The sequence below is a fragment of the Mycotypha africana genome, assembly GCF_025528875.1.
Source record: "Mycotypha africana strain NRRL 2978 chromosome Unknown BDF20scaffold_20, whole genome shotgun sequence".
Classification (NCBI taxonomy): domain Eukaryota; kingdom Fungi; phylum Mucoromycota; class Mucoromycetes; order Mucorales; family Mycotyphaceae; genus Mycotypha; species Mycotypha africana.
Genome location: NW_026515744.1, coordinates 139580 through 165485, shown reverse-complemented (window position 1 = coordinate 165485; position 25906 = coordinate 139580). Strand labels below are relative to the sequence as shown.

General features: G+C 37.9%; 12 protein-coding genes across 12 annotated transcripts; 5 read left to right on the top strand and 7 right to left on the bottom strand.

Annotated features, from left to right (window-relative positions):
* Positions 1–4076: 4076 nt before the first annotated feature.
* On the top strand, positions 4077–5998 carry BDF20DRAFT_903069 (autophagocytosis protein). Its single transcript, XM_053082906.1, has 7 exons — positions 4077–4312; positions 4398–4447; positions 4534–4604; positions 4684–4988; positions 5101–5129; positions 5218–5547; positions 5632–5998. Exons 1-7 carry the CDS (start codon positions 4193–4195, stop codon positions 5705–5707), a joined length of 981 nt encoding a protein of 326 aa, XP_052930679.1. The 5' UTR covers positions 4077–4192; the 3' UTR covers positions 5708–5998.
* BDF20DRAFT_348639 (uncharacterized protein) lies at positions 5609–8280 on the bottom strand. The gene is made up of 7 exons (XM_053075249.1): positions 7903–8280; positions 7748–7817; positions 7452–7647; positions 6890–7351; positions 6602–6797; positions 6297–6527; positions 5609–6219 (listed from the first exon to the last, which is right to left on the bottom strand). Exons 1-7 carry the CDS (start codon positions 8029–8031, stop codon positions 6004–6006), a joined length of 1500 nt encoding a protein of 499 aa, XP_052930678.1. The 5' UTR covers positions 8032–8280; the 3' UTR covers positions 5609–6003.
* A 207-nt stretch (positions 8281–8487) lies between these two features.
* On the bottom strand, positions 8488–9042 carry BDF20DRAFT_840570 (uncharacterized protein; the record flags this gene model as incomplete). Its single annotated transcript, XM_053079407.1, has 2 exons — positions 8488–8826; positions 8971–9042. The coding sequence occupies 2 exons, from the start codon at positions 9040–9042 to the stop codon at positions 8488–8490; spliced, it is 411 nt and encodes a 136-aa protein (XP_052930677.1).
* Positions 9043–9381: 339 nt separating this feature from the next.
* On the top strand, positions 9382–10860 carry BDF20DRAFT_903061 (ribosomal protein L6e-domain-containing protein). Its single transcript, XM_053082905.1, has 2 exons — positions 9382–9945; positions 10050–10860. Exons 1-2 carry the CDS (start codon positions 9741–9743, stop codon positions 10739–10741), a joined length of 897 nt encoding a protein of 298 aa, XP_052930676.1. The 5' UTR covers positions 9382–9740; the 3' UTR covers positions 10742–10860.
* A 226-nt stretch (positions 10861–11086) lies between these two features.
* Positions 11087–12781, top strand: BDF20DRAFT_996736 (endopeptidase). The gene is made up of 3 exons (XM_053085424.1): positions 11087–11232; positions 11395–11584; positions 11697–12781. Exons 1-3 carry the CDS (start codon positions 11162–11164, stop codon positions 12642–12644), a joined length of 1209 nt encoding a protein of 402 aa, XP_052930675.1. The 5' UTR covers positions 11087–11161; the 3' UTR covers positions 12645–12781.
* On the bottom strand, positions 12782–13496 carry BDF20DRAFT_903057 (uncharacterized protein). Its single transcript, XM_053082904.1, has 3 exons — positions 13357–13496; positions 13157–13278; positions 12782–13061 (listed from the first exon to the last, which is right to left on the bottom strand). Exons 1-3 carry the CDS (start codon positions 13421–13423, stop codon positions 12855–12857), a joined length of 396 nt encoding a protein of 131 aa, XP_052930674.1. The 5' UTR covers positions 13424–13496; the 3' UTR covers positions 12782–12854.
* Positions 13497–13910: 414 nt separating this feature from the next.
* On the bottom strand, positions 13911–17093 carry BDF20DRAFT_903047 (sulfate transporter family-domain-containing protein). Its single transcript, XM_053082903.1, has 8 exons — positions 16756–17093; positions 16576–16682; positions 16435–16505; positions 16199–16360; positions 15555–16125; positions 15311–15473; positions 14143–15241; positions 13911–14051 (listed from the first exon to the last, which is right to left on the bottom strand). Exons 1-8 carry the CDS (start codon positions 16903–16905, stop codon positions 14035–14037), a joined length of 2340 nt encoding a protein of 779 aa, XP_052930673.1. The 5' UTR covers positions 16906–17093; the 3' UTR covers positions 13911–14034.
* Positions 17094–18009: 916 nt separating this feature from the next.
* BDF20DRAFT_903024 (HAD-like domain-containing protein) lies at positions 18010–19738 on the top strand. The gene is made up of 8 exons (XM_053082902.1): positions 18010–18187; positions 18244–18331; positions 18397–18427; positions 18504–18624; positions 18697–18813; positions 18900–19050; positions 19136–19263; positions 19415–19738. Exons 1-8 carry the CDS (start codon positions 18157–18159, stop codon positions 19507–19509), a joined length of 762 nt encoding a protein of 253 aa, XP_052930672.1. The 5' UTR covers positions 18010–18156; the 3' UTR covers positions 19510–19738.
* On the bottom strand, positions 19506–20649 carry BDF20DRAFT_830419 (uncharacterized protein; the record flags this gene model as incomplete). The annotated part of the gene is made up of 4 exons (XM_053078383.1): positions 19506–19598; positions 19748–20104; positions 20176–20297; positions 20400–20649. 4 exons carry the CDS (start codon positions 20647–20649, stop codon positions 19506–19508), a joined length of 822 nt encoding a protein of 273 aa, XP_052930671.1.
* A 202-nt stretch (positions 20650–20851) lies between these two features.
* Positions 20852–21766, bottom strand: BDF20DRAFT_348383 (uncharacterized protein). Its single transcript, XM_053075248.1, has 2 exons — positions 21555–21766; positions 20852–21412 (listed from the first exon to the last, which is right to left on the bottom strand). The coding sequence occupies exon 2, from the start codon at positions 21394–21396 to the stop codon at positions 20953–20955; it is 444 nt and encodes a 147-aa protein (XP_052930670.1). The 5' UTR covers positions 21397–21412; positions 21555–21766; the 3' UTR covers positions 20852–20952.
* Positions 21746–24679, bottom strand: BDF20DRAFT_903008 (uncharacterized protein). Its single transcript, XM_053082901.1, has 4 exons — positions 24539–24679; positions 24170–24464; positions 22439–24104; positions 21746–22337 (listed from the first exon to the last, which is right to left on the bottom strand). Exons 1-4 carry the CDS (start codon positions 24597–24599, stop codon positions 21996–21998), a joined length of 2364 nt encoding a protein of 787 aa, XP_052930669.1. The 5' UTR covers positions 24600–24679; the 3' UTR covers positions 21746–21995.
* A 284-nt stretch (positions 24680–24963) lies between these two features.
* On the top strand, positions 24964–25762 carry BDF20DRAFT_830384 (carbonic anhydrase; the record flags this gene model as incomplete). Its single annotated transcript, XM_053078378.1, has 3 exons — positions 24964–25156; positions 25231–25494; positions 25584–25762. 3 exons carry the CDS (start codon positions 24964–24966, stop codon positions 25760–25762), a joined length of 636 nt encoding a protein of 211 aa, XP_052930668.1.
* Between the last annotated feature and the right edge of the window lie 144 nt (positions 25763–25906).

The following is a 25906-nucleotide window of genomic DNA, read 5'->3' as shown; positions in this document are numbered from 1 at the left end:
TTATATCTTTTATTTTTGCCCTTTTGTTGTGTTTGGCCTTTTCATGCTGCTTTTGCACGGAATTTGAAAACAATTGATCACCTAACCTTACAAGTCTGGGTTAACGAAATTCTTTTCAAAGGCGTTCTTGATTGAAAACGTTTGCAATGATGAAGATTTTTACTGTAGTTTTGCCTGGCAATAACCCATGCTACATAAGTGCTCATCTAGCGGCTCCCGTCCGTGCATTCGCATTATACTTTTTTTTTTGTTTTTTTGCTTAATGCAAACTCTACCATGAATCCGTTACACAAACAAAGCGGATAACATCTTGATTACTTCATCCCCAATTTTAAAGACCGTAATAAACCCTTACTCAAAAAAAAAAAAAAAAAAAACTCTTTCGACTGTATTCTGCTGTGTATGTAGACTTTCCACCGGAACTTAGGAACAAATAAGTTCAGGGGTGAAGGGAGGGGGGAAGAGGAGAAGCACTCTTAAGGAATTCCGTTGGTTGTTACTGTTTCTATACGCAAATTGTAAGAACAGCCATTTTGACTGTATTTGCATTTTCAAATTTTTTGAGTGCCTTATGCTCAGTCATAGTGCTGATAAGCTAACGACAGCCAAACCATTTTCAAACCATGTCTATAGTTGAAAAAACGCAGTCTTGATGGCCATCTTTCTTGCTCTGAAATGCGCATGCATTACCGTAAGATATTCTCATTCCTTAGCTATCAAGTCTGTTTGAATGATGCGTATGATGAAAATCTATTTTCTGTAGAATTCACATTCAGACAGGATTCAAGCATGATTAATTTTCACTCATCTACTTTCTTTATCTGATTTTTCAAAGTGGGCTCTATTCTAGAGGAACCCTTCTTTTATTTTACCATCAACTATAATTATCCACATTTATCAAACAATCTGTGGAAATAGTGCATATAAATCTGATATGTACAGCTGTTCCTATGAGTAGTCTTTTTTTTTTTTTTTTCTGTTCAAAAGGAACAAAAGGACCAGCTTACGTGTTTCTGCCTATGTCGAAGGAGAATAGACCGTTCATATAGCTTTTTTCAAAGAAAATGTTTTGATGCATATTACTAAATACAGCGGAAACCTCGTTTCTTAACCTGCCACAATTGATTGTTGTATGAGATGAGCGCAAGACGCTTTAGGGTCGCTTTGTATGACTCTGGCATTCTCTAAAGTCCTTGTTCAAGATGCAAAGCAATGAACAACCGCATGAGAGCAGTCTATGGTGACACTAAAGATGTTATTACTCTACATGTAACTGAAAAGTAACCTTTAATGGCAGCAGGCACTATTTTACAAACACCTCATTCTTTATCAAGAGGTCGGTAAGATATGAGTTATTCACAATCAAATGCCTGCACACGACCATCTAGGCAAAAAAAAAAATAAGAATAAACGAACATGAGCAGTGACGAGTATCAATCTAACTTTGGTCAATGGGTTGCTTTGAACAAAGATGCTTCTCTTTATAGAAGAATTTATTAGGTATTTTGTAGTAGTATTAAAATTACTCTTTAAGCACGCGTGAGATACTGCTCGATTCAGAACTTGTTGGTTTGAGTATTTTACGACTTTTTCCCTAGCACACTTGTACATTGTCTCACTCGTTGATCCGGTCAAGGTAAGGTAGTCTGGCTGAAGTACCATTATTAATGTCCACAAATAGGTATTTTGATTCCGCTATAACCCCTCTTGACTGAATTTGATACCGAACATGATGCACAAACCGGGAAAGACTTCCCTCACATAAGCTGATGATGATTCAATATCGTTCCAATCAGCAGTCAGCACTTATGCTCACGTCACTGACGTATCACAGGGAAGGTAAGAGAGCGGAAAACTATAAATACTCTACAAAGTTGTGCTTGCTTTCGTCTCTTCCTCCTTCGCTTGCTTCCTTCGCTTTTCGTATTTGAGACCAAAAAAATTTGGAGAAAAGCTGCATGAGTGTTTCCTTCCTTTTATCTCACGAATGTCCGCAGATTGGAAGACTGCCCCCGCCCCTTCTCTGAGCTCTAATGTATCATCAGTCTACATGAATCTATCACATACGGACTATGCCATTTATCCGCGATTCCGTTACTAAAAACAAACTCCACAAGTATTCTCATTGTTAGTGCTTTCTTTTTTTAGAAACCATATTACTGAAAAGAAAAACAGTAGTTTTCTTCAGCATGGTGATTGCTCATGCTATCAAGTCGTTCTTCATAGAAATTTCTATTATTGCTTGACGAGAAATTTGAGCATTGAGGAGGAGGGCTTCATTCTTCATACCAACACTTGACGTTAGCAAAGCATTCTAGACGAAGCTTCGGATGAATAGGTTATGCGCGTTGTCTAGATTCACATTGGCAAACACATGGAGCGTCATCAAAGGGGTGCTTTCATCTGATAATATACTAAAATGTTCTTACAAAAGCATTCAACATGAGGATCAAGAGTACGCAATCCTCTTATAACCTACATTATAGTTTACTAAGGGTACCTAATATGGATCAGATGAGGCTATATTCAGCAAGCAGCTACAACGTATGAAAGTTGTGAATTGCATCCTTACTTGATTTCTCTAAATGTATTTTTGAGTATATTGACTTTGGATAATGTGCGAATAGGGTGTTGAAGATAAAAATTTCACCATCTTCTGTTCATTGTGATACTATGTCAGTTTAAATTGCTTAACCATTTCATTCATAGTCATTCTTTTTTACTAGCTGATGACACGTCCCCAGACTGAGAATGTAGCACTCGATTATAATAGAAAAAATGGAGGGTTTTAAATGAGTCTCATGATTCTTTTCTCTTCAATGTAGAGGAAGGGCATCATCTAGGTAGAGGTATCTTTGGCTGATTAGGCAGCTTACTTTGTTTGTGATCTTTGGTATAACCCTCTATGAATAAGTCTAAACTTTTGTACGCAAAATAATTGTACTTTATGTGGTCTCTTTGTCAAAGGTGATCAAGTATGTGGTACCATTGTGCTCAAAGAATGGCATAATAGTGTTTAATCCATATCAACACTGTGCATACGAAACTTTAAGCTTTTTAAAGTACCATTCATGATATGTACGATAATCTTTTCCACATCCAAAATAAGGCCCATTCATTGGCTCCTTAGTTGTTGACATCTGTATTATTACTGCCTAAGCAATAATATTCAGAGGAATACTTGGACTCATTTTTCAGATAGCCCGTTTTCTATATCTATCTTAGCCTATTGCTATTCGTTGAATTGCTGATGTAGGATAACCAACTTTAAAAAAAATAATACACACCTCGACTAAAGTACATACTATCCTCAAGCTTAGCTTCGACGATCAAACTACCTATTACTGTAAGACTTGCTTTAAGTACAGAAACAAATAATAACCACGTCCCCATGCTTATGAGCTATGTAAATGGCGTGAACAAAGCTTTACCTCAATTACTTTCTTTCGAGATATTGGTAACTACTTGTATCGCATTGATGAGCAGTTTCAAGGTTCCTTCAATTGATGTTCCTTACAAAGACAGAACGGGCATCAGTCGTACGAATAGAAAATAAGCCTCGCTGAGACGCACATTGCTGAGCAGATTTTCTTACAAGTTCATCATGAAACATTTCAAAGCCCTGTAGTATGATATACACTTTTGGCTTTCTGTGGTAATGCTATCAAAAGCTTTATCCCCCTCTTCAAAGCAAGATTTTTGGACACTTCTACTTTATATAAGTATGGACAGTGAGAGTATAGTTGAGCCGATGTGAAAGTACAAAAAAATAAAAACATAGTCAAAGATATCGTAAGGTTCTGAAATTTGATATATAACTATTCTTGCAATAAGTACAAAAAGCTCGTAAAGACCATATAACGTCTACTTGATATATGTATATGATTACTGCTTCAAAAGTACATTGTCACAGAAAAGTTTTCTTTGCAAAATAATCAAGTAATCTGATCCATTTCCATTAGAAATGGACCTTTTTTTGGGGTCAACATTATTGTAATAGAATACAGTATTTACTAGAGTGATGCAGAAGAGTTGTTCAGGCTTTTTTTTTTTTTTTTTTTTTTTTTATTCTTTTTGCAGGAATTTCCAAATGTCACGAGCAGCATGATAAACAGTTTTTGTGGTTTTTTTTTTTAATATTCAGTCTTTCTTCTTCTTTCCCCACATTCATTCTTTCGAAATAATTAAGCTTATGTCGGTTCAGGACGCTTACAATAAAGTTTTTTCAAATTTTCAAAAAGTAAGAGACTATCTTGCTCCTGTACTGAAAAACTCCAAATTCAAAGAGACAGGCTGCATTACACCTGAGGAAGTAGGACATTATAACCTTCATTTGTAACTTCATCAACAAATAGTTTACTAAAATGACTCTTCTGCCATTGCGACGAGCAATTTAGTTTGTTGCTGCGGGTGACTTTCTAGTCTACAAATGCCCAACCTGGCAATGGTATGCAAGAAGAAAAAGGACTTTCTCTCTCGATTAGATAAGGATGGGAGTATTAATACAAGTACAACTTTTTAAACAATGAATAGGGAAGGAGGCATAGAAGAAAAGAAAAGAGATTTTCTACCCAGCGATAGACAGTTCTTAGTGACCAGAAATGGTAAGAGTAGATTGCTTTTAAAGCTCTCCTATCGTTGATGGCAGCAATGCTGATTCTTCTATTGTTGATATACCTATAGTACCTTGTATACGTCGAGCTCGTCAAATGGAGTATAGCGAAGGTGCTGATGAAGACGATTCGGAGACAGCCATTAAAGACGAGAATAACGTCGACGGTGAAGATTGGATGTTTACACATAGTAAGAGAGCAACAAAAACCATGGAAGAAATTGCACAGACGATCATGACCGAAGAAGAGGAAGCTGCTGAAATTAGAAAAGGGTTAGAAAACTTGAAAGTGGATGAGATACCCGATTTGGACGAAATACCTGACATTGATGATATACCAGATATGGATGATCAAGTGAATGAAGAAAGTGACCCCGTGAGTCTACATTGAGTGTTAAAAGCATGACAGCTTGTCGTTTGTTGCACTTTTTTTGTTAACCAAGTGTATCCTTTTTGTTTGTTTTTTTTTTTTTTTTAAATATACATAGGCCGTAGCAGAGAACGCAGTTGACACAAAGTAAGTTTGAGAGAAAACAACGGGTTTTATGCTTAGAAAGATGGATTCATACTCATCTGACGTCTTGACATCACCATCGCTCATTCAGTGACAGAATATTACAAGTGCGAACCTACGATGTATTCATCACTTATGACAAATATTACAGAACACCTCGTGTGTGGCTATTCGGTTATGACGAAGAACGACATCCGTTAACTTCTGCACAAGTTTTTGAAGATATATCACCTGATTACGTCAAAAAAACTGTAACAATAGAAAGCCATCCTCATCTATCGCTAAGTCTAGCCTCTATTCATCCATGTAAACATGCTGAAGTAATGAAGAAGATCATTGAAAGAATGGGCGACGGTAAATCAGCTGATATCGGTGGAAATGAAGTAGAAAGTGGAAGCAACAGCGGTATACGCGTGGATCAGTAAGTTTTGCCATTTAGGAATAGTACAGGGTGATGATTGTTCTATGGCTTTATCTCATACTTCCTCTCTTTCCATTCTTACAGATACTTGATTATCTTTTTAAAATTCATGAGTTCTGTCATTCCAACTATTGATTACGATCACACCATCAGCGCATGATGGATCGCGAATAGACATACAAAACAGATAAAATGACTATAGCATGTTTGCAATAAAACTATAACTTGCTTAGTAGACTGTGTTTTGTATAATAGGCTTTTATCTGCTTTCAACGTAAAGCCTCATTAGATAGATTATAACTATTGTGTAAATAATAACAGGTAAAAGGGAAGGGATTTACTTTTCGAGTAAAGGCAGAATGTGATAATGGAAGAAAACGACCAGAAAAGTAAGCGATACGGGATAAGTTATAATAGTGCGCGTTTTGTAAGGCTTTTTTTTTTTTTTTTTGTTGTCTACTCTGCTTCATCTAAGGAGTTTGTAGAATGTGGGATCTCTTCCAGCTTTTCAGCCTTTGCTTTTTCCTGCTTCTGAGCTAATGTCATTTCGGCCAGTTGAGTACGAAGTTTATCAAGCTCCATTTCAAGAACATGAATCTTTGTGTTTTTCTCTGTGATTTGACTCTTTAAATCCTCGTTTTCCTTCAAAACTTCCTTCAACTGTGTCTCAGACTACGGGGAGGAAAAAAAAAAAAAAACGGCACATCAGTAACTATTTCAAAAATTTCGAGCAAATAATTTTAGTTTACACTCTTCTCACTGGAGGCAGCAGAACCAGTCGTGGAGGTAGACTTAGAAGGATTGACATCCTCCACGGGTGTCGCAGTTGGCTTAAATTCTTTTTTAGTTTTGGCTACAAAGCCGGACTCCAAACTGATGAGTTTGGGGTTGGCATCCTTTCCGCCAAACCACTCATCAGCTGAAAGTGCAGGCTCATCGCCTGAACATGGAGGGAAGATATCATGTTGGAAAGCATCGGACTGTAGTATAGGCGTAGAACAAGATTAGAATGGAGCCCTTTCAAGTAGTCTTGTCTTTTGACTTATTTTTTTACCTTTCTGGGAACAATAAAAGAGATAGGTTCGATCATAGTGGCTCCCACCTTGTAAGCTCTTGCTACTTCACATTCACTCACGTTCACGCCGCGCTTTGGTAAGAAACCCATACCTCTTTGAGGATCAGTAGCCTTGTATTCGGAAAGGAAGTGTAGTTTATCGTCAGCATATTCAAAATAACGGATGTTGCCGTCACTACAACCAGTAGAAAGAGTGAAAATAGTAAGTTATCCATTGCCACATCGGATTTTTTTTCCCTCGCTTTCACAACTAACTTGATCTTTTACCCTTTTCCTGCAACATAGAGCATTTTAGTGTCAGTATCGTAGAAGGGCATGAGAACACCAGAAGAGGTATCTATATATTCTGATTTGAGAGGCTTGGCCAAATTTGTGGAATCCCACAAGTTCAGCTGACGATCACTCATACGGGAGAAACCCGTCGTGGCCAAACGATCACAGTCACCTAACCAAACAACACGAGAACCCTTAATACCTTGGTGCCCGGGTCCTTCTTGAACAATTTGGTTGGAACGAACATCAAACACGCGAAGCTTTTTATCTCTACAAGTAGTAGCCATCAACGAGCCATTATAGTTCCAAGCCATGGACTGAATGATTTCTGTATGACCCGTCATTTCTTGCTTTTCTACGCCTTTCTCAATATCCCATAGTTTGATGGTGAGGTCAGTACTGGAAGACGCCAACACGTTTTCTGCAACGGGGTGGAAAAGAACATGACCCACTTTACTAAAAAAATTATCAACATCAGTATATCATGTCTAAAAATTCTTTCAAACACGTCTCAACTTTGAGCAAAAAAAAAAAAGAACCAAAAATCATGTCTTACCGGCCATGTCCAGAAAGTTTTAATACAGGGGAAATATCCTCTTGCTCTTCAGCATATTCTTCGGGTATATTCCAAATCATAATTCTGCTATCTTCTGAGCCAGAAGCAATCACGTAATCATTAAAGGGGTTGAAGTCGGTATCAAGCACAGGGCCTGTGTGTCCACGGTAAAGTGGGTAATTGTCGGGTAACTTTCCTGTGACGATAGTAGAAAAAGACATTTTTATTTTTAGTACCTAGAATGATCAATAGATAATCGCATGCCTCTTATAGCGCAAAAAAAAAAAAACACATACCGACTTGCTTATGAGGAATAACGGCAAATGTACCACCTCCAGAAGCTTGCCAATTGACAGAAATGAAGAGCTTAAATGAAAAACACAAATTAAGGTTAAGATTCTAACCATCATAATAGCTTTCATAAGTATATCTATCTCTATAATAAACTTACAGGATTGGCCTTCACCATATTTGTGTCCCAAGCATTTGAACTGACGTGAACATTGTCATAACAGTTCTCCCTCTTGGCTAAGCTACCATAAACATGACGGTATTTTGAAGGACGAACAAAGAATGCCATTCTCTAAAACTTTCTTTATGGTATTTCTAAACTATCAAATTCAGCTATTAGGTTTGAACGAAAGGGCCAAACAGAGGATTTACTCAGTCAATAGAAGCACTGTATTTCCTTTACTCTTGAGATGGAGAGAAGATGAGGAAAGGAAAGAAAAACAAAAAAGTTGGAAAAGGTAAGCACATTTAGAACCGTGAAATCCAACAGTTAGTGATCACCGACGCCCCCAAATGTGTAAAAAAATATAAAAAAAACAAAGTCCGTAACTGGGTGCTCCTTATTCCTGCTGGCATGAAAAGGCATCTGGAACATAAAAAATTTGACTTTTTGACAATAACAGTATACTTTTTTGGTTGCCTTATAAATAAAAGCTGTACACGACCGTAAAGGTATAGCATCAATTTATTGCAAATTGGGAGATGTCGGTAGCCTTTTCATTAGACTGATAAATTTAAAATGTGTCTAATGATCCGTTTTCTGTTTCTTCACCACTTGCTCTTCGGAACGGTGGGTTGTTTCCATTGTGGACGCATCTTCATCCTCTGCTGCTGCTTCTGCTTCTTTTTGCTGTTCAATATCATCCTCTTCAACAGTAGTAACCTTTTCACCACTCTTGCTTATCGCCTTTTCTTTTTCTAGCAGCTGGGTTAAATACACGTTAATCTGATCTCTCAACATATTGACGTGATCTGTCAATGGCCTTGTTTCATCCACTGGCACTTTGATTAGATGCTCTGTGTTGGATGAGGTATTCTTATAACTTGCATTCAAAGTTGACATTATCGTCTCCAAGTAGATTAGCTGTTTTACTGTTATTATAAAGAGATGCTAAATCTTTCAACTGAACGAGGAAAAAAAAAAAAAAAAAAAAATTAAAAGGAGATAGACCGGATTTAGCCTGAGCTTAAATTGCTAACATAACCAAGCTTTACTCTTTCAAGATACATCTACACTAAGTGAAAGGTCTAATTCGAATCTACAAAACGAATAGTTATCATCCTTATAAACAGTAGCCATACTTAGGGCAACACAAATAGATGTTACATTGGATGGGGGAAGCTACGTGCTCTTTAAATTTCTTGCTTAAAAGAACCCTTCGCATAAAGGAAAATGATAGCAAAGATGCTTACAAGTACAACCATCTGTATCTATTGTTCAATTGAGTTAATGCCGTTTGCTATCTTCCCAATTTTCAAGGCAGTAAGTAGAAGCGAACAATGTCAATGCTTCAATTGAATATTGCTCGAATGTGATTGGAAGTTTGGTCTCTCAAATTTTAAGATTTGATTTTCCGCAGCCTGTGCCGGCCTTGAAGGAAGGTCTGTTAAATATCCATGAGGAAGCTTTAACATACCATCCTCTTTTTCGTGATTGCCAAAGGTATATATAACTATCATGATCGATAACAAAACGACACAATTGTAGAATAGAATATAGTGGATTTGTCTATAAAGAAATGGATGGATAGGATATCGACAAAAAATGGACTGGATAAGCGTTAGAAACCGATATTATACTTGTTGTAAGAGCAGTCATTGCATCCATTAACAATGATACACAACGACATCAATCCATCCATCAAATACGTTAAAGGTTCATTCAAACAAAGTTCATCCATTGCTCGAAACTCGGAACTGTTCAAAATAGAGTAGGAAATGCTGCGATGTCATTGTTCCATTCTATACAGATCGCATGTGAAAGCAGATTATTGATTTATGCAACTGAGAATGCCACACATGTCAGATGAACATTATGGAATCGCTGGAAAGTTATTCACCAGGCTCATCATGCCTCTAACCTATGTACAACCATTTGGCATTTTTTCAACGTTCGAAATGAACATTGATTGTACATTCAAACTTACAAAACCACCTTTGCTGATTGTCGATGTTATGTTGAACCGAACACTATATTCTATTTCTACAAATGTGCACGATGTTTTAAAAAGAGAATTATATTGAGTTTTTGGATTTAGATTGTTAACGGTATCGCTATTTTTGCTTTAGCTATAATGCCTCACGCACCTAGAAACAGCTTCCTTGTTCCTGGCGTTTCTCGCTTCTCTCGTTCTTCTGCCTACGCTAAGAAGGCTCAATACAAGCGTAAGCAAACTACCGTTGCCGCTCCCGCTAAGACTGAAGCCGCCGACAAGACCGTCGAAGTCAAGGGTGCTAAGAATGGTGGTAAGCGTACCGTTCCCGCTCAAAAGGCTCCTCGTTTCTACCCCGCTGAGGATGTTGCCAAGCCCAAGGTCAGCCGTAAGGCCGCTCCCAAGACCAGCCTCCGTGCTACCATCACTCCCGGTACCGTTGTTATCCTCCTTGCCGGTCGCTACCGTGGTAAGCGTGTTGTTGTCTTGAAGCAACTCGAATCTGGCCTTCTCCTCGTCACTGGTCCTTTCAAGGTCAACGGTGTTCCTTTGAGACGTGTCAACCAAGCTTATGTCATTGCTACCTCCACTAAGCTTGATATCTCTTCCATCAAGGTTGATGAAAAGTTCAACGATGCTTACTTCAAGAAGCCCGCTAAGGCTGAAAAGGCCTTCCTTGAAGGTGAACAAAAGAAGGCTGCCTTCCCCGAATCCAAGGCTGCTGACCAAAAGGCTGTTGATAAGGCTCTCCTTGAAGTCGTTGCTAAGACTCCTTTCATGCGTCAATATTTGTCTTCTACCTTCGGTTTGACCAAGGGTCAATTCCCCCACGATATGAAGTTCTAAAGCAATAAAAGTTTGATTCATTTCACTATGGTTTTATAACTTTCATTTCTCGTCCTTTCTTTTACATAGTTCCAAAACTTTTTTTGAAATAAACTATACTTTATTATATTCGTAAGGAGATTTTGAATTAGACGGTTTATAGCTTTAGGGTCCTTTTGCATAAATAATGCCCTATGTTGCACTTGGGCGCCTTTTGAGACGACTAACAATGTTGTCAAAAAAAAGGTGGGATCCAATTTTCCAAAAAAGGAAGTAGATCCTTTTGCCAAATTAGGAATTCAACATGACATCACTTCCATGATTGAACTGAAAAAGCAAAGAAAAAGAAAAAAAAAAAAAAAAGCCCGAGGAAAAAAGTACACGCACGAAATTCTTTTCCATTTCCTTTTTCCTTTTCTTTCACTAGTATACCTCCAGACTATGAAGATTTTTACTTTATCTGCTATTATCACCGCAGTATTGGCGTCAGTTGCTCAAGCTGATATCACAAGGTAATGCATAGATTGATGAAAAAGAGAATCTCAGTCATGTACAGCTTCTGCAAGATTTAGGGTTTTTCCCAAATTTATTTTTGCCCCCCCAATTATGCATGACGACCTTTCAGTGAATATGTTTGATATTAATCATCTTATCTTATTCTGCACAAAAATAAGGATTCCTATTAAGAAAGTTCAAGAGTCACCCGCACAGGCTTTTCAACGTTATGCTCATACGGGTGAGTACTTGACTCAAAAATACTTTGGAAGTTCCCGTCAACAAGATAAGACGATTACACCATTTCAAGTAAACCCCGATGGCAGCGTTGAACATGGTGTCCCTATCTCAAACTATATGAATGCTCAAGTAAGTATATTCCCTATTTCATTGAACAGCTAATTCAGCTTGAAATTCTAACTGATCTCAACTGGTTGAACAAACAAACAAACAAACAAACAAACAAAATATTAAATTATAGTATTATGGTGATATCGAAATTGGTACACCTCCTCAAAAATTCTCTGTCGTGTTTGACACCGGTTCATCCAACCTTTGGGTTCCCTCCACACACTGTACCTCCATTGCTTGTCTCATGCATAGCCGTTATGACTCTAGTCAGTCGAGTACTTTTGTGGAGAATGGTACCGAATTTAAAATTCAATATGGTACTGGCTCATTGGAAGGTTTCATTAGCCAAGAAACACTTCGCGTAGGTGGCATCAAGGTTGAGAACCAAGGATTTGCCGAATCAGTGAAAGAGCCCGGTTTCACATTTGCTTTGGCTCGTTTTGATGGTATTTTTGGCCTTGGTTATGACACCATTTCTGTTAAACATACTGTTCCTCCCTTCTATCATATGGTCGACAGAGATTTGGTAGATGAACAAATGTTTGCTTTTTACTTGAATGACAACAGCAAGGATGACGGTGCCAGTGGTGAACTTGTTTTCGGCGGTGTTGATCCTGATCATTACAAAGGAAACATTACTTGGGCCCCCGTTACAAGGAAGGGATACTGGGAAATCGAGCTTGAAGACATCAAGTTTGGCGGTGAATATATCAACTTGGATCGCGTCGGTGCTGCTATTGATACAGGTTCCTCTTTGTTGATTGCTCCCACTACAGTGGCTGATTTGATCAATCATGAATTGGGTGCTCAGAAGAACTGGGCTGGACAATATACTCTTGACTGCTCGTCAGTGCCTACCCTCCCTGAATTCTGTTTCGTGTTCAATGGACAAGACTTCTGCTTAAAGGGTGAAGACTATGTTCTCCAGGTTCAAGGCCAATGTATGTCAGGTTTCATGGGTATGGATATACCTGAGCCTGCTGGCCCTCTTTGGATTGTTGGTGATGTGTTCCTTCGCAAATTCTACAGTGTTTACGATCTGGCAAATAACAGGGTTGGTCTTGCCAAGGCCAAATAATTTAGAAGCTACACAACATTTTGTAAAACTGACATATATATAAAACTCATTTCACGCTGAACATTTAAAGTTAACTTATCACTTTTTTATGACCCTACTGTTCTCTTGTTTAAATAAAGGAACTTTATCATTTTATATGCCCACATTTATTAGATGCTCTCTACATCGAATCATTTTGATTTTCATGACAATAATATCTGAAGAGAAGCATTACACCATAAAGGCAAACAAAGCTGTGATGCTGAGTGCTCCAAGGACATAGGAAATAGGATTGGGTGAAAGGTGAATGGCAGAAGAGGAAGAACCAGAGCCAGTAGTGTTTGGTTGTACAGCAGCAAGCGTCTTGCTTGCCTCTGCTATAGCACTTTTGGCAGAAGCTCGATATTCAGAAGGAAGTGCGTCTGCTAAGCTCGATGCCTAAAATCAATAGCAGATCAAAAAATGAAATAAAAATGGGTCAATCACAGCTGCCGTACGCTAAAGTAGAGTTTGCCTTTCTATTTTATTTTTACCTGAGCTATGTAAGATTGGGCCGCAGAAGGGTTATTGATAATGCTGCTAGCAGCTGCGGCCACTTCAGGGGGAATCGAAACATCTGTTGGAATAGAAATACCATCCGGAAGAGTAACTGAGGCTTTTCGCGGACAAGAAGAGGGGCAGGCAAATACCGTAAATAAAGATATTACAATTGTTGTCTAGCAATAGATCCTACCTTGTTGAGCGTATACCGTCGCTATAAGTCCTACGATAAGACCAATGAAAGCGTATGACTTGATCATGATCGACTATAAGAGTTTTGTTTAAAAAAGAAAAAACCAGAAAAGAAAGGCCAAAGAAGAGGGCTTTTTGTACTTTCTTAAAATAGTGCTCCTCTTTTCTCCTGTTACTGCTCTTATGGTAATTAACCTTTTTTAGGAGTATGATAATGGATGTTGCACTCTAATGCGCATCAAAGTTTTTTAGTGTCAATATTTCCCAATTAGAAATTCAACGGTGAAACGCGACTGAATGGGCATCCCCTTATTTCAAATTTACTACCATTATCACCATTCCCATTAAGGATGGTCTTGTGGTCTGGACTGTAGTTCATTCGTTTTACAATCTGTTCATAAAAGATGGACTCTACAGGTTCTTTATAAGATTCCTCGGTCGTATTATTGTACTACTTTTTTTCGTCTCAATTCGTGTTCTATGGTTTTCTTGCGTCTATATCAACAGTTTGAAAAATTAGTAAAAACTGCTGCATCCAAGAGATAAACTTGAACCAACAAGTGATGTCTATCGATCGTGAAGAATAAGTTTAAATAATTAAACTAGATTTAATCTTATTTTATTGTGATTGTGCTCTGTAATATTGAACTCTCGTATAAAGTTAATGCTAGTTAATCTATCACACAGGCGTAAAAGGTAAAGCGAGTTCAGTAAAAATGATGGTCGCATCAGTATCCATTTTATTGATGGATATACTTCCTTTTTTCCGACCACCTTTTGAGAATAGATTGGATGGCAGAGTCAAAATCCCAGTGAAAGCAAGGGTATACATCTACAGGCGTGCATTTTGATGCAGAGGTTTCTATCTTACAATGGCAAGATTGAGGGTTATGTGCGAAATTACTATGTTGGCGGAACATGAAGGCTTTGTCAGGCATTTCGAGTTTCATGGATTCAACTGGTGAACTACAGCGTAGGTTATCACGTGGAACGTCTTTGATAACAGTCATAGGCGGTGAACAAAAGGTATCCTTTAGCTTTTCATTTTGAGAAACAATCGATATGAGAGAACAGTCATCATTCTCATCCGAACTTGTCGAGTTGATTAATGATGGCAAATCATCTTGGTCTTTCGAATCTAAAGAGCCAAAGCCTGCGTTTACGAGTATTGAGCGGGTAGATAGATTTTGTAACCCGACAAAGTGCCATTCAACAGCGTGGCCTGCATATCGGTCAAGGGTGTCTTTGGTTATAGTAAGTGCTTTAACTGCTGTGGCGTCTACACGACTCACAGCTGCAAAGTCAATAATAATAGCTTGCAAAATAGGCAGCTGTAGCTTATTTGATATGGATTCGAGAGATTCCCTAGGATCATTCCAATTCCTCTGACTGTCCTTTTCATCCTCGTTCAATGAAACCCCACCCCGTGTTTTGAGCTTTACTGCGTTGACTATTGCACCTGATATGTATTCTGCATTTGGATACAAAATTGAATCACATAACTGTAAAATAAGGACACCTGAGGGTAGATTATTCCTATAACCTATAAAGTTTGGATCTTTCTCGTCAACAAACAGATACTGACGTCTGGACTCCAAGATATCCATATTGATAGTTTGGTCACTATCGCTATCTGATGATATTTGATGATTGTATTGTCCTTGGCTGATCGTGATCCTGGATATCGTTTTAATAGGCGGCCGGGCTAAACGATATAGCAATATGATCAACGAAAGACCGACAGCAGCGTAAATGCCTGACTCAATATCAACGAATACTGTAACTAAGACGGCAGTTATCCAAACTAGAAATTCTACACAGCTTGTGGACCACAGTGCAGTCAAGTATTTGGCTTTGGAAGCAAGATCTGATACAGCGTGTATAATCTAATGATTCAAGGCCTAAGATTAGCATCGGTCATCAAGATTGTACAAGCCAAATAATGTGTTACTAACCACTGCTGATAGCACCGCTTCTGGGATGTAATAAAAAGCAGGTGTGAGTACATACAGAGCGAGCACGACAATTGCTCCCGAAAATACACCGGCAATCGGTGTTCTAGAACCTGATCGTGCCATAATCGCTGTACGGCTAAATGCACCTGTACATGAAAACCCTCTATATCAAGTTTACATTAAACAGAAGGGAAATGTTTCAACTACATGTCTAACTTGCAATGAATATTTGATAAATACTTACCCAAAGAAAGGATTAAGGATATTACTGATACCGACAGCAAGAATTTCTTGGTTTGGGTTGACCTGATAGCCATTGATTCTCCCGAATGATTTTCCAACGGAAACATGTTCTAAAACCGAAATCAAAATGATGGAGGGAATGACGCTACTTGCTTCTCGAACAACCTCTATATGGAATCTAGGAATACCAATAGCATCAAGCCCAGCAGGTACTGACTTGATAATTGAAAGTCCAATATCTTCTTTGTTCCTGATCACCATAAAACAGATAAAAGTACAAATGATGACAATAAGACCATTTCTCATTATACCAAAAAGAAACAACATTCTTTTTGAAAAAGGAGAATTGCAGTTAAAACGGTTACAAATGAATCGGACCAAGTACAGAAACACGAGTGAAGATAAGCCAAATGCAGCGTCTAGTTGGGTATTTTGCAGTTTCGTCAAAAATTGGGTGAGAACCAGATAAGGGGCATCATGTGTTGAAACATCTTTGATGCCAAATAATTTGGGACATTGACCAAGTACGATAGTAATTGCTGAACCCGTCATATACCCTGCGATTGCAGGCTCTAATGCGATAAACACGAGTTTAACAATATAGATAACCTTTATAATATATTCTGATTTTGAAAGTATCTGTACCTGGAATAAAGTCGATAAGGATGCCTAAACGTAGGAGGCTCATAATAACCATGACGAGCCCCGAAAACAATGTGAGAGTGATAGCTATTTCTACAGGCGGTATTTCAGGGTATATTTCAGTTACAGTATGTACAGCTGAGCCAATTAATAGCGATATCGTAGCTATTGAAATATTGTTCTTCATGTTAATTTCAACAATATTATAAGTCTTGAAATAGTAGTTCGTTCTGACTTACAAACAGGGCCAACGCTAATATCTTTCGAAGTTCCAAAAAGACAATAAATACTGGAGCCTATGAAAGATGTGCTATAATTTTGAATTGGTTTAACACTGAATACTTGACTTTCTGAAACATGACTTCCGGTTGATTACTCACTATAAACCGTATTGAGGGGGAAGGTTTGCAATTTTGGCATATGCCATGCTTTGAGGCACAAGTACAATTCCAACGGTAACGCCAGCAATGATATCTTGTACTAGCCACTACAGACATGCCTCGGATCAAACGTTAGAGTTGTTCTCCGTACTAACATTCAATATCATTGCTAATACTTACAGTTAAATTATATCTGTGTATCCACGTTAAAATAGGCAGTATATCCTGAAAGTAGCGTTTCAAAGAGATGGGTACTGATTGATATGTCCTTGCTAGCTTCTGCTTAAAAGTAATTGGCGTGTAATTGATAACTATATTATTTTTCGTCATACCAAGAACTATATTCAGGTAATCTGAAGTAATAAGATGGAGAAAGAGAGAAAGAAGAAAAGCACAAGTAAGAAAAGCTCAGATATATATTAGCGTATTGTTTCTATAATTGTTGCACTATTACATGAGTGAAGTAAACAAGGGAGTAGCTATTTAATGACTCACGGCGTTAAATATCTTACTCTTGAACAAGGATAGATTTTACTTATACAGATATGATGCCCTGTTAAATTTTAAGAAAAAACTTTTCGATTTCTTGCTTTAAAACTATATTTCGTTACGATTTTGGCTAAAAGAAGGCAGATAGCTTAACGATGATGTTAGTTGTGTAGTAAATATCACGGCATTAACTTTTAATAAATCCACGCACTCAATATTTGATGATCATGACCGTCTTCAAATACAAGCATTTAATGTTGTTACGAGACAAGCGTACATGATAAGTTAAGACTTGAGAAGATGTCAATTAACAAATCTTTATTTGTTGAATCAACACAATATCAGTTTCGTTCGTTTAAGGTTGATGAACTTTTCGGCTATACATGCACCATTAGAGTTTATAATGATAAGAGTGTACAGATTTGCCAGATCACGCTATACAGCTTCCCTTTATCCGAAACGTACCAAATACATGTAGCATTCCAGGTTTTTAGTCTTTCCGGCTGTTGTGCTATGAGATCAACCTATTACAGAGATGATCAATCTGTTAAATGTATAAATGTGTAAACATAAGTATATGTGTTCCTTTTTCAGTAACTTGAAACTGTTTGAAACCTATAATCTTCTTTTATTGTAGGTTTACCATTAATTTACAGCAATTCCATTCTTTTTTATTTTACCAAATTAAGTAAGCTTTTTTCGGTCTTTTTTTTTTTTTTGCCCTGATTCCCATATCAATGCCCACTTCCCACGTCGAAGACCGATCAGTCAACCGCTTTCATTGTGGGGAAAACAAATTTTTACTCCCGCTCTTGGTAACAAGTTAGTCCAGTGGCTCACTCAGGACTAATCTAGTCCTGGATTTACCTCCCTTCTCTACTGCCTTTTTCCTTTATTGACTATCAAAAAGGTTTTTTAGCACCCTTTCCCTTATATTTGATCTGACCCGGGCAATTCAATCTCATAATGATTATGTGCTCATGCGGGATTAAAATTATTTGCCAATAAAAATCTTGTTTAATCGTAATCAAATTTTTGTTAAAGCTTTGCTTTTCTAGTGCCTTTTATTTATACTAATTCAACTATCGAAGAATGACTATTAAGGCTGTAATATTTGATATTGGTAAGACTGGATCTTGTGCTTAACATTTAATATAGATACTTAGTATAGATTGTTAGGTGGCGTTTGTGTAGGATCACCAATGGCTGGTATTCGTAAATATGAGATTCAAAAAGGATTGCCAAGAAATTATATCAATGTGGCCATGTGAGTTCATTCCTGATGCCTACCCTATTTAGTGTCCACGTTCTAAATTAAATACTTTTGAAAAGTGTCAATCAGGGTGAAAATGGTGCCTTTCAGGTCTGTACATAAACAATGTGTTCTACACATATTTGATTTGCGTAAATCAAGGCACTTTAGTAACGCGCAGATTCAGAAATTGGAAAGAGGGGAAATCAAACTTGAACAATTTTACAAGGATTTCAGCTCGCAATTATCAGATCCAGCGAACAAAGAGCATTATAAGAAATACATTGCAAATTTAAGAGGAGGAGGAGGTAATAGCTATAGTTTAGCTTCTTAAAACGAGCCTCCTCATAGTATACAAGTTAACATACAATCTCAAATAGCTGTACCAGAAACTATTCCAGATGTTTTGGTGGATGGTAAAGCGCTCTTTATTACCATGATGTCAGAAACAGCCAAGTTAGATCCCCATATATACACTGCAATTCAAAAACTCAAAGGTACAGTTTATAACATACATCTGAACAAACAACTTGATAACATCGCAGTTGAAAAAAACTACAGTTGATAATATCAAACTTGCTAGCTAGCAATCATTTCAAACTTGCTGCTTTGACAAACAATTTTGAATTGCCAGAGGACGATCTCAGAGAAGCCGAAGCATTAGGTGCATCAGCAACAGAGAAGCTACGCAACTTATTTGATTACTTTATCGAATCGCGCTTGATAGGTTTAAGGTATAGGATTATTCCGTCAGTTCGGCCACAAAGAAAACAACATCCATTGAATGAATACTTTTTGATTTCCATGCACGATAATCAGAAAGCCTGATCCAAAAATATATCAATATGCCTGCAATTTAATTGGCATTAAACCGGAGGAGGCGATCTTTTTAGATGATATTGGTATGAATTTACGATCAGCTCATTCTCTGGGAATGAAAACAATCCGTAAGTACAAAATAGATTACATAATGTATAAGAGCATAACCATGCTATAACACTGTTGGCCGCCATTATTGACGTAATTGCTCTGCATTTAAATATTATTATTGTTTTATATGTATGTACATTTCCCCTATCGTTTCATAATGAGATTCAGAGGTAAAAATAGGTTATTCACGGGAGGCAGTTCAGCAGTTGGAAAAGTTGACAGGTCTTGATCTGCACAGCAGAAAACACGGCACCAATCTCTAAAAGCTAATGCATGGAAACAATGCAGCATCATACACCACATGCACTTTACGTCCAATCCTAAGTATTTCATCTGCCTTGAATAATGATGGCTATAGACAACGCACATGAAAAAATAGGAGTGATTTAGTTACTACTATCAACACAGGCAAACTTTTTTCTTCGTGTTTATCCTGTATAAATAAATGCACTTGCGTGGAGAGGGGAAATAAAAAAAGAAAAGAAAAAAACTTACCATCACTATGTTATCTCCTTTTAATTGTTCATTCTGAGAGTCTATCCAAGTTGTTAAAGCCTCCTTGACCAGTGAGTCGGGAGCCACAGCAAACTTAACCTCATGTTGATGCTCTTGCTGTTGTCCTTTTTGATGCCACAAAAAGGTGAAGCCAAACCGTCTTTGTCTTTCTGGTGTTTTTTCAGTGACGGAAACAATATTCAGTTTAAGCATTAATTTCTGTTTGCCAGTATACGAATCCGTAGTTTTGAACAGGAGATAAGGGTGTTGATTAGATAAGCTGATACTGTTTGCTTTGATTATTAGGTACTGATTTAATTGAAATGATCGTTTTAATAACCCTTTCAAGCTTTGATTTGTTTTCTATCATATCAGAAAAGCGAATCAGATCAGTATGAATAACGCTGTTAGACCATCGTGTTCAAGAAGGTTACCTTTTGGACATTTATCAGTGGCGGCAGGTCTAAATCAAGGATTAAATCTGATTCTGTATCTATCTTTCCGTCATATCGGTTTCGACTTTCAGCTGGAGAATCAGGTGGTGGGGTGATTAGTCCTGCATGATTATGGGAGTTGGCTCCACTTTTTATCACAGCATCTGTCGACACAGAAGTACACTCTTTATGATTAGATTCTTCGCTTGATAGGGTTGCTTTACTGCTGCATTTCGCTGTATCAAGCATATTCATATTTTTATTAATGCTGGTTATTTTTTCCATAGTAGTTAACGATGCATCCTTGCGTATAGCGATATGAATTGTCGCTGGGTATATCACTTCTTCTTCATCATCATCATCATCATCGTCGGTGCTGTCATTGTTATCATCATCATAAATTACTTCATGGCTGCTTTCAACCGATTTGATAGGCTGTGAGGGTTTTGGAACTAGTACCGAACGGCGTTTCATATGCTGAGCTTTTCGTCGGTCTATGGTTGCTTTTCTATTTGGTTTCACATAGATCATATGTTCATTTTTCGCTTTGCTGTATTTGTATTCATTCTTATCCATTTCCACAATGATCGTGTCAGTGCTTGCTCGTCGGCCAAGATAAGGTATGTCAGATTGAAACCGAACAGATGTTGCACGGTCAATGACTCGATAAGAGTGGCCGTGATAAGTGCTGTTTCTTGAAAGAGGTGTATTCCTCTCTAAATAGTACAAGTGGGGTTTTTTAAGTTATTGTGTGTACACAATGATTTCTCCTTTTTTTTATGTATTACCTTTATTCTTGCCACCGCCTTTGTCGTCGACGACGCCAATCAAGTGACTTGTTAGGCTATTATTACTGCATTTACTATTACCGTTTAATAATGGAACGAGCGTTGCATCACTACAGTCACTTTGCCTACTATTCCTGTTGTCATAATATCGACTATTTGATTTTCTGTCAAGAACATGATTCTTATGGGAGTCCTCAGAATCAAGTAGTTTTACAATCTTAACATCAAAAAGGGATGTTTTCTTCTTTTCCAACAAATAGTCTAGTCTAGCCTGAGCAATTTTCGATAACTCAATCACTTTCTTATACTGCTCTCTATCCTCTTCAGAATTTAAAAGTGCTGCTAGCTTTTCCAATTCTTTCTGCTGATGTTGTATTGAGGACAATAAATTGACTTGTGAGCAAATGTCATTGCTTATTGACAGAGTACTCATTGCTTCTACTGATAGCCTTGATCAGTTTTAGACCGAAATTGGATGATAAACAAAAGAAAAAGAAAGGAAATCAATTGTATGAAAGTAAAGGAAATAAACTTTCTATTATTTGGGTTTATTTTTATCAAACGTGAGGCTACTGCATGTGTTTTCCTTACAAACTTTAGCCTTTTACTTTTTTGGTTTTGGAAGGGCGGGAGGAACTGTATGTCAGTTTCTTAATTTATCTATGACCCCCTCCTTTATTTTTCTTTCATCCGAGAGATCCTTTATAGGATAGTATTGCAGTCAATGAACGCATTTCATTATCAAAAAAAAAAAACTGATTGTCTTTTCTCGAAAAAGCAATATTTTTCTCAGATTGCAATAAAGAATGGATTATTTTGGTTCATTTATATCAAATGAAACAAAAGGTCAAGGTTATCCTGTTCCTCGATACATTATTGTTTGTCGTCGCACAAACCATGCCTGACAATAATACTGTTCCTACATAGCAGCATTTGACCTTTTCCCCTTTCCAAACGATGGTTAGCCCATATTTTGATACTGAAAAATTTGACTATGTACATTAATTTATTGATAGACGTTGTATGGCACTATCAAGACTGTACTTTACGCAATAAATTACGCCTCACTCTAAGTGCATTTGCGCCCGCGCCTTCAGTATGTTCCTGGGTTATATAAGGTACCTTCTTCCATACGACATTCGCTACACCTGTTCCTTTTTCTTGTCGACGATCCAGCATAGCCCACAACGGTAGCTGCATTTCGCCTTTTACAATACTTGTCACCTTTTTCAGAGTGTTCCCCGGTACGGGTGTGACTAATAAGAATGCATGGCGCGCAGGATCGACCGCTCGAACAATAGCTAAGCCATAGCATGTTTTCTCACGAGGATTTGGTGCTGGTTGATCTCCTGTATGGCAGTAATTGGGAGGACTCTATGGGGGGTATACAAGTAGGTGAATTTCAGTCCAAAGATTAGTATCATTACAAAGTAGTCGTCTAGGCAACATTAAAATCACAGAATTGAACAACTTACAAAGCTGTCATCCTCCGTTGACACATTGTTGGTGGGTCCTGGTAAAGGTTGATAATCCCTCATGTCACCCATCAACCCCACCAAGCTTCCATTTAATGCATAGAGTAATTCATTGTGTTTCACTTCTTCGTAGAGTACCCATACTTCATTCAAATTTCGTCGCCAATCAACGACCCACGGCACACGATGCACAATATGTTCCTGAAAGTCCCATTCTGACATAACAGCATTTGTCATGGTCGTTTGTTGGAAATAGGATCCTAATGCCATCTCCCGTAAATGGGTAGCAGTAAAATTATCCGCCAAGGTAGTAGTTGTATTCGGGTCCCGTAATACACAATCTAGATAACGAAGAGCGGGTGTTTTACCATATCCATGAATGGTGGATACAGGCGCATGACTGTTCTGAGATAGAATGTCCATTTCAAAAGTCGGTGGCAAGTTACGGTAGCTTAACATATGATGACGCATGGCAAAGATGTCGGTAGGGCGTATTTTTTGTATTTGACTGACAAGTAAATTATATCCCTCGCCAGATATCCAACCTTGTGTATTCACAATAAGAGGGGTAAAACCTTCTTGTTTGTCCTCACCTGACTTGAGGTATTGTTCGTGATCATGTTTCCAATGGTCAACAAGTTCGAATATACAAGCCAAGTAATAGTCAGGATCATGACGGCAAGAAGTAGACCCGAAAAAGAAGCTTCGTTCTGGCTCTAGATGCTGATGTGTATAAGGAGGACCTAAAATAGGCTGTGTTATGTAGTGTAATGACAATAATCCGGCCGGTGTGAATTCACTTTGTCCAACATCAGTTTCAATGTAAGCTACGCGTTTGTATCTGGATAAAAGGCGATTGATGTAATATCGGGCAAAAGAGGATTTGCCCATGTCCTTAGCGCCGCAAATGACACTCACAGGAGGGCGCTCCTGCTCCATGGCAGCCTGTATGGATTGATTGGCTTGGATTTCCCAGCTTGACTCAATTTTGAAGGCTTTGATGCCGGGTATCGGTAGTTTCAATATAGCGTGGAAACCATCCAAAATTATATCTTTTACAGTAGAGCCATGGAATACATTGGTGAGACGTGCAGCTGCTATGGCGTTGCTGTTGTTGTCGTTGATCTTGCCCTGCTGAGATGGTAATTCGTTTTTCATAAATCGGATCAAATTTTTGGTGGAACAAGGCACACAATTGCGTAAATCTTCAATGCTGTTTTCGCTGTCTAGATCACGTAGAATAATTACAGATTCGAACTTGTTCAAATCATTTTTGAAATCGTCCAATACTGCTTCCATCAACTCTTTACTTAAATCTAATGAAATATCTGATGATTCTAATATAGAAGGTGCGTCAAGTGATTCGGAATGTATACTGAGTACTGAATGTGTACGGGGTGAATAAACTGGGTAAAAAGCTACAGATAGGTCGATATCATTTCTTCTTTCACTTGGTGAAGGTATCTCTCTTTTCGATGAAATTACAGCTCCCGCAATTGAAATAGCTCCATATAACGGTGCAACAAGGACCTGTCCCATAAATGTGATGTATTCTTCCCTTTTTAATCCGACAAATAAATAACGTCTGCCATCGTACTCTATAGTGCAGGTATTGTCATTGGTGGGTACATATCGACTCACTGAATTGAAATCCAACAAGGGAGGTCTATTTGCAAATAATTTGATTAAATTATATGATTTGATCCTATTGATCCCTTCATCCAATCTTACATTTTTCTTGATCTAGATGGCATCAACGGTGAGGCTTGGTCAGGAGTCATTGATACAGAGGGTGTCGTATTTCCACTAAGAGGAGTTATGATGTGGTCGTCTTCATCGTTATCCTCTTCCTCGCCTGTATAACTCTTTAATTCAACACCTTCTGAATCAGATAATTCGTCAGATGTACTGTTGATGATGATAACTTCCTCCTCTTCTACCTCAACCTCAGGTTTGTACAATCCACTTTTCATTGCAGCTTGTCTTGCTGCAATAGCACTCATAGGTGCAGTCGACACTACTGCTGCTATTGAAGACGCTACGTTAACTAATGTCAAGCGTGTAAGAAAAAAAAAAATACCATTATAATAAACTATTTACTTTTTGCAACTTTCAAGACTTGATCCTGCCGATCTGATTGATTCTTTCTTTTAGCAGACATGTTGATGATCGATGAGCACTGTTTAAAAAGATTTATTATCGTTTATGGTAAAAAATACAACAGTTGGGCATCTTCACAAAAAAAAAAAAAAGCCCGGTCACGATTTTCCCGCATTTGCATATGGTGTAGCGGAATCAAATTAAAAGTAATAGATTATGCAATTTTGACAAGCTGCAAATTTTAAAGTTGGGGTTTCTTTTTTTTTTTTTTCCCTTTTTTATGACAAATTAACCCAATTCAGCATTATAGTGTAATGAACAGGGACAATACTAAAGGCCGTATACATTACACAACTGATATTTTGAGTGGTTTATCACCGCTGATATTGACTGAACATGAGGCTGAGAACGAAGACTACAATGCTATGCATGAGGCGAATGGAAGCACTGACAGAGGACCTTTTGACACGAACTTGATCAAAAGATACGACCCAAAGGACACAGATTTGAATAGTTTACTTGAGAATAATCGTAAATGGGCATCAGCTGTTATGAAAGAGGACCCAACAATATTCGGTTCGATAGCTCATAAACAAGAGCCTAAATTACTGTGGATTGGTAAAAAAAACGATTTTTAGTCCTCTTACAGTAGTAGAAGCCCTTTTATTGACAACGTCTCTATACCATTCAAGGCTGTGCAGACTCAAGAGTACCAGCAAACGTGATACTGGCCCTACCGCCGGGCGAACTGTTTGTGCATCGAAATATCGCCAATGTGGTCATCAATACCGATCTGAATTGCCTATCCGTACTACAATATGCAGTGGATGTATTGAAAGTAGAGCATATCATCGTGTGTGGACATTATAATTGCGGCGGTGTTGCTGCTGCTTACGGTAAAGAGCAATATGGTATCATCGATAATTGGTTAAGATCTATCAAAGATGTGTACAGACGTAGGTGCTATTCAACTTTTTTTTTTTTGAAAATGTATCACACACTTTAGTTTGACACATTCAGATGAACTCTATTTATATGGCAACAGTTCATCGTGAGGCAATAGAAATTCTACCGACAGATAAAGAAAGAATCGAAAAGCTTGTTGATCTGAATGCGATACATTCAGCAGAGAATGTCTGTCATACAACCATCGTACAAAACGCATGGGCAAACGGCCAGAAACTAACTGTGCATGCTTGGACATATGGACTTGAGGATGGGTAATACATTCTATTGAGTTTTAGGCGGACAAAGATTTGTTTTGGGCTAATGAGCTATATAAATCACAGGTTGATAAAGAAGCTGAACTTTTGTGTTAGTGATATTCAATCACTACAGGAAATCTATCATCATTGAAAAAGTTCGCTG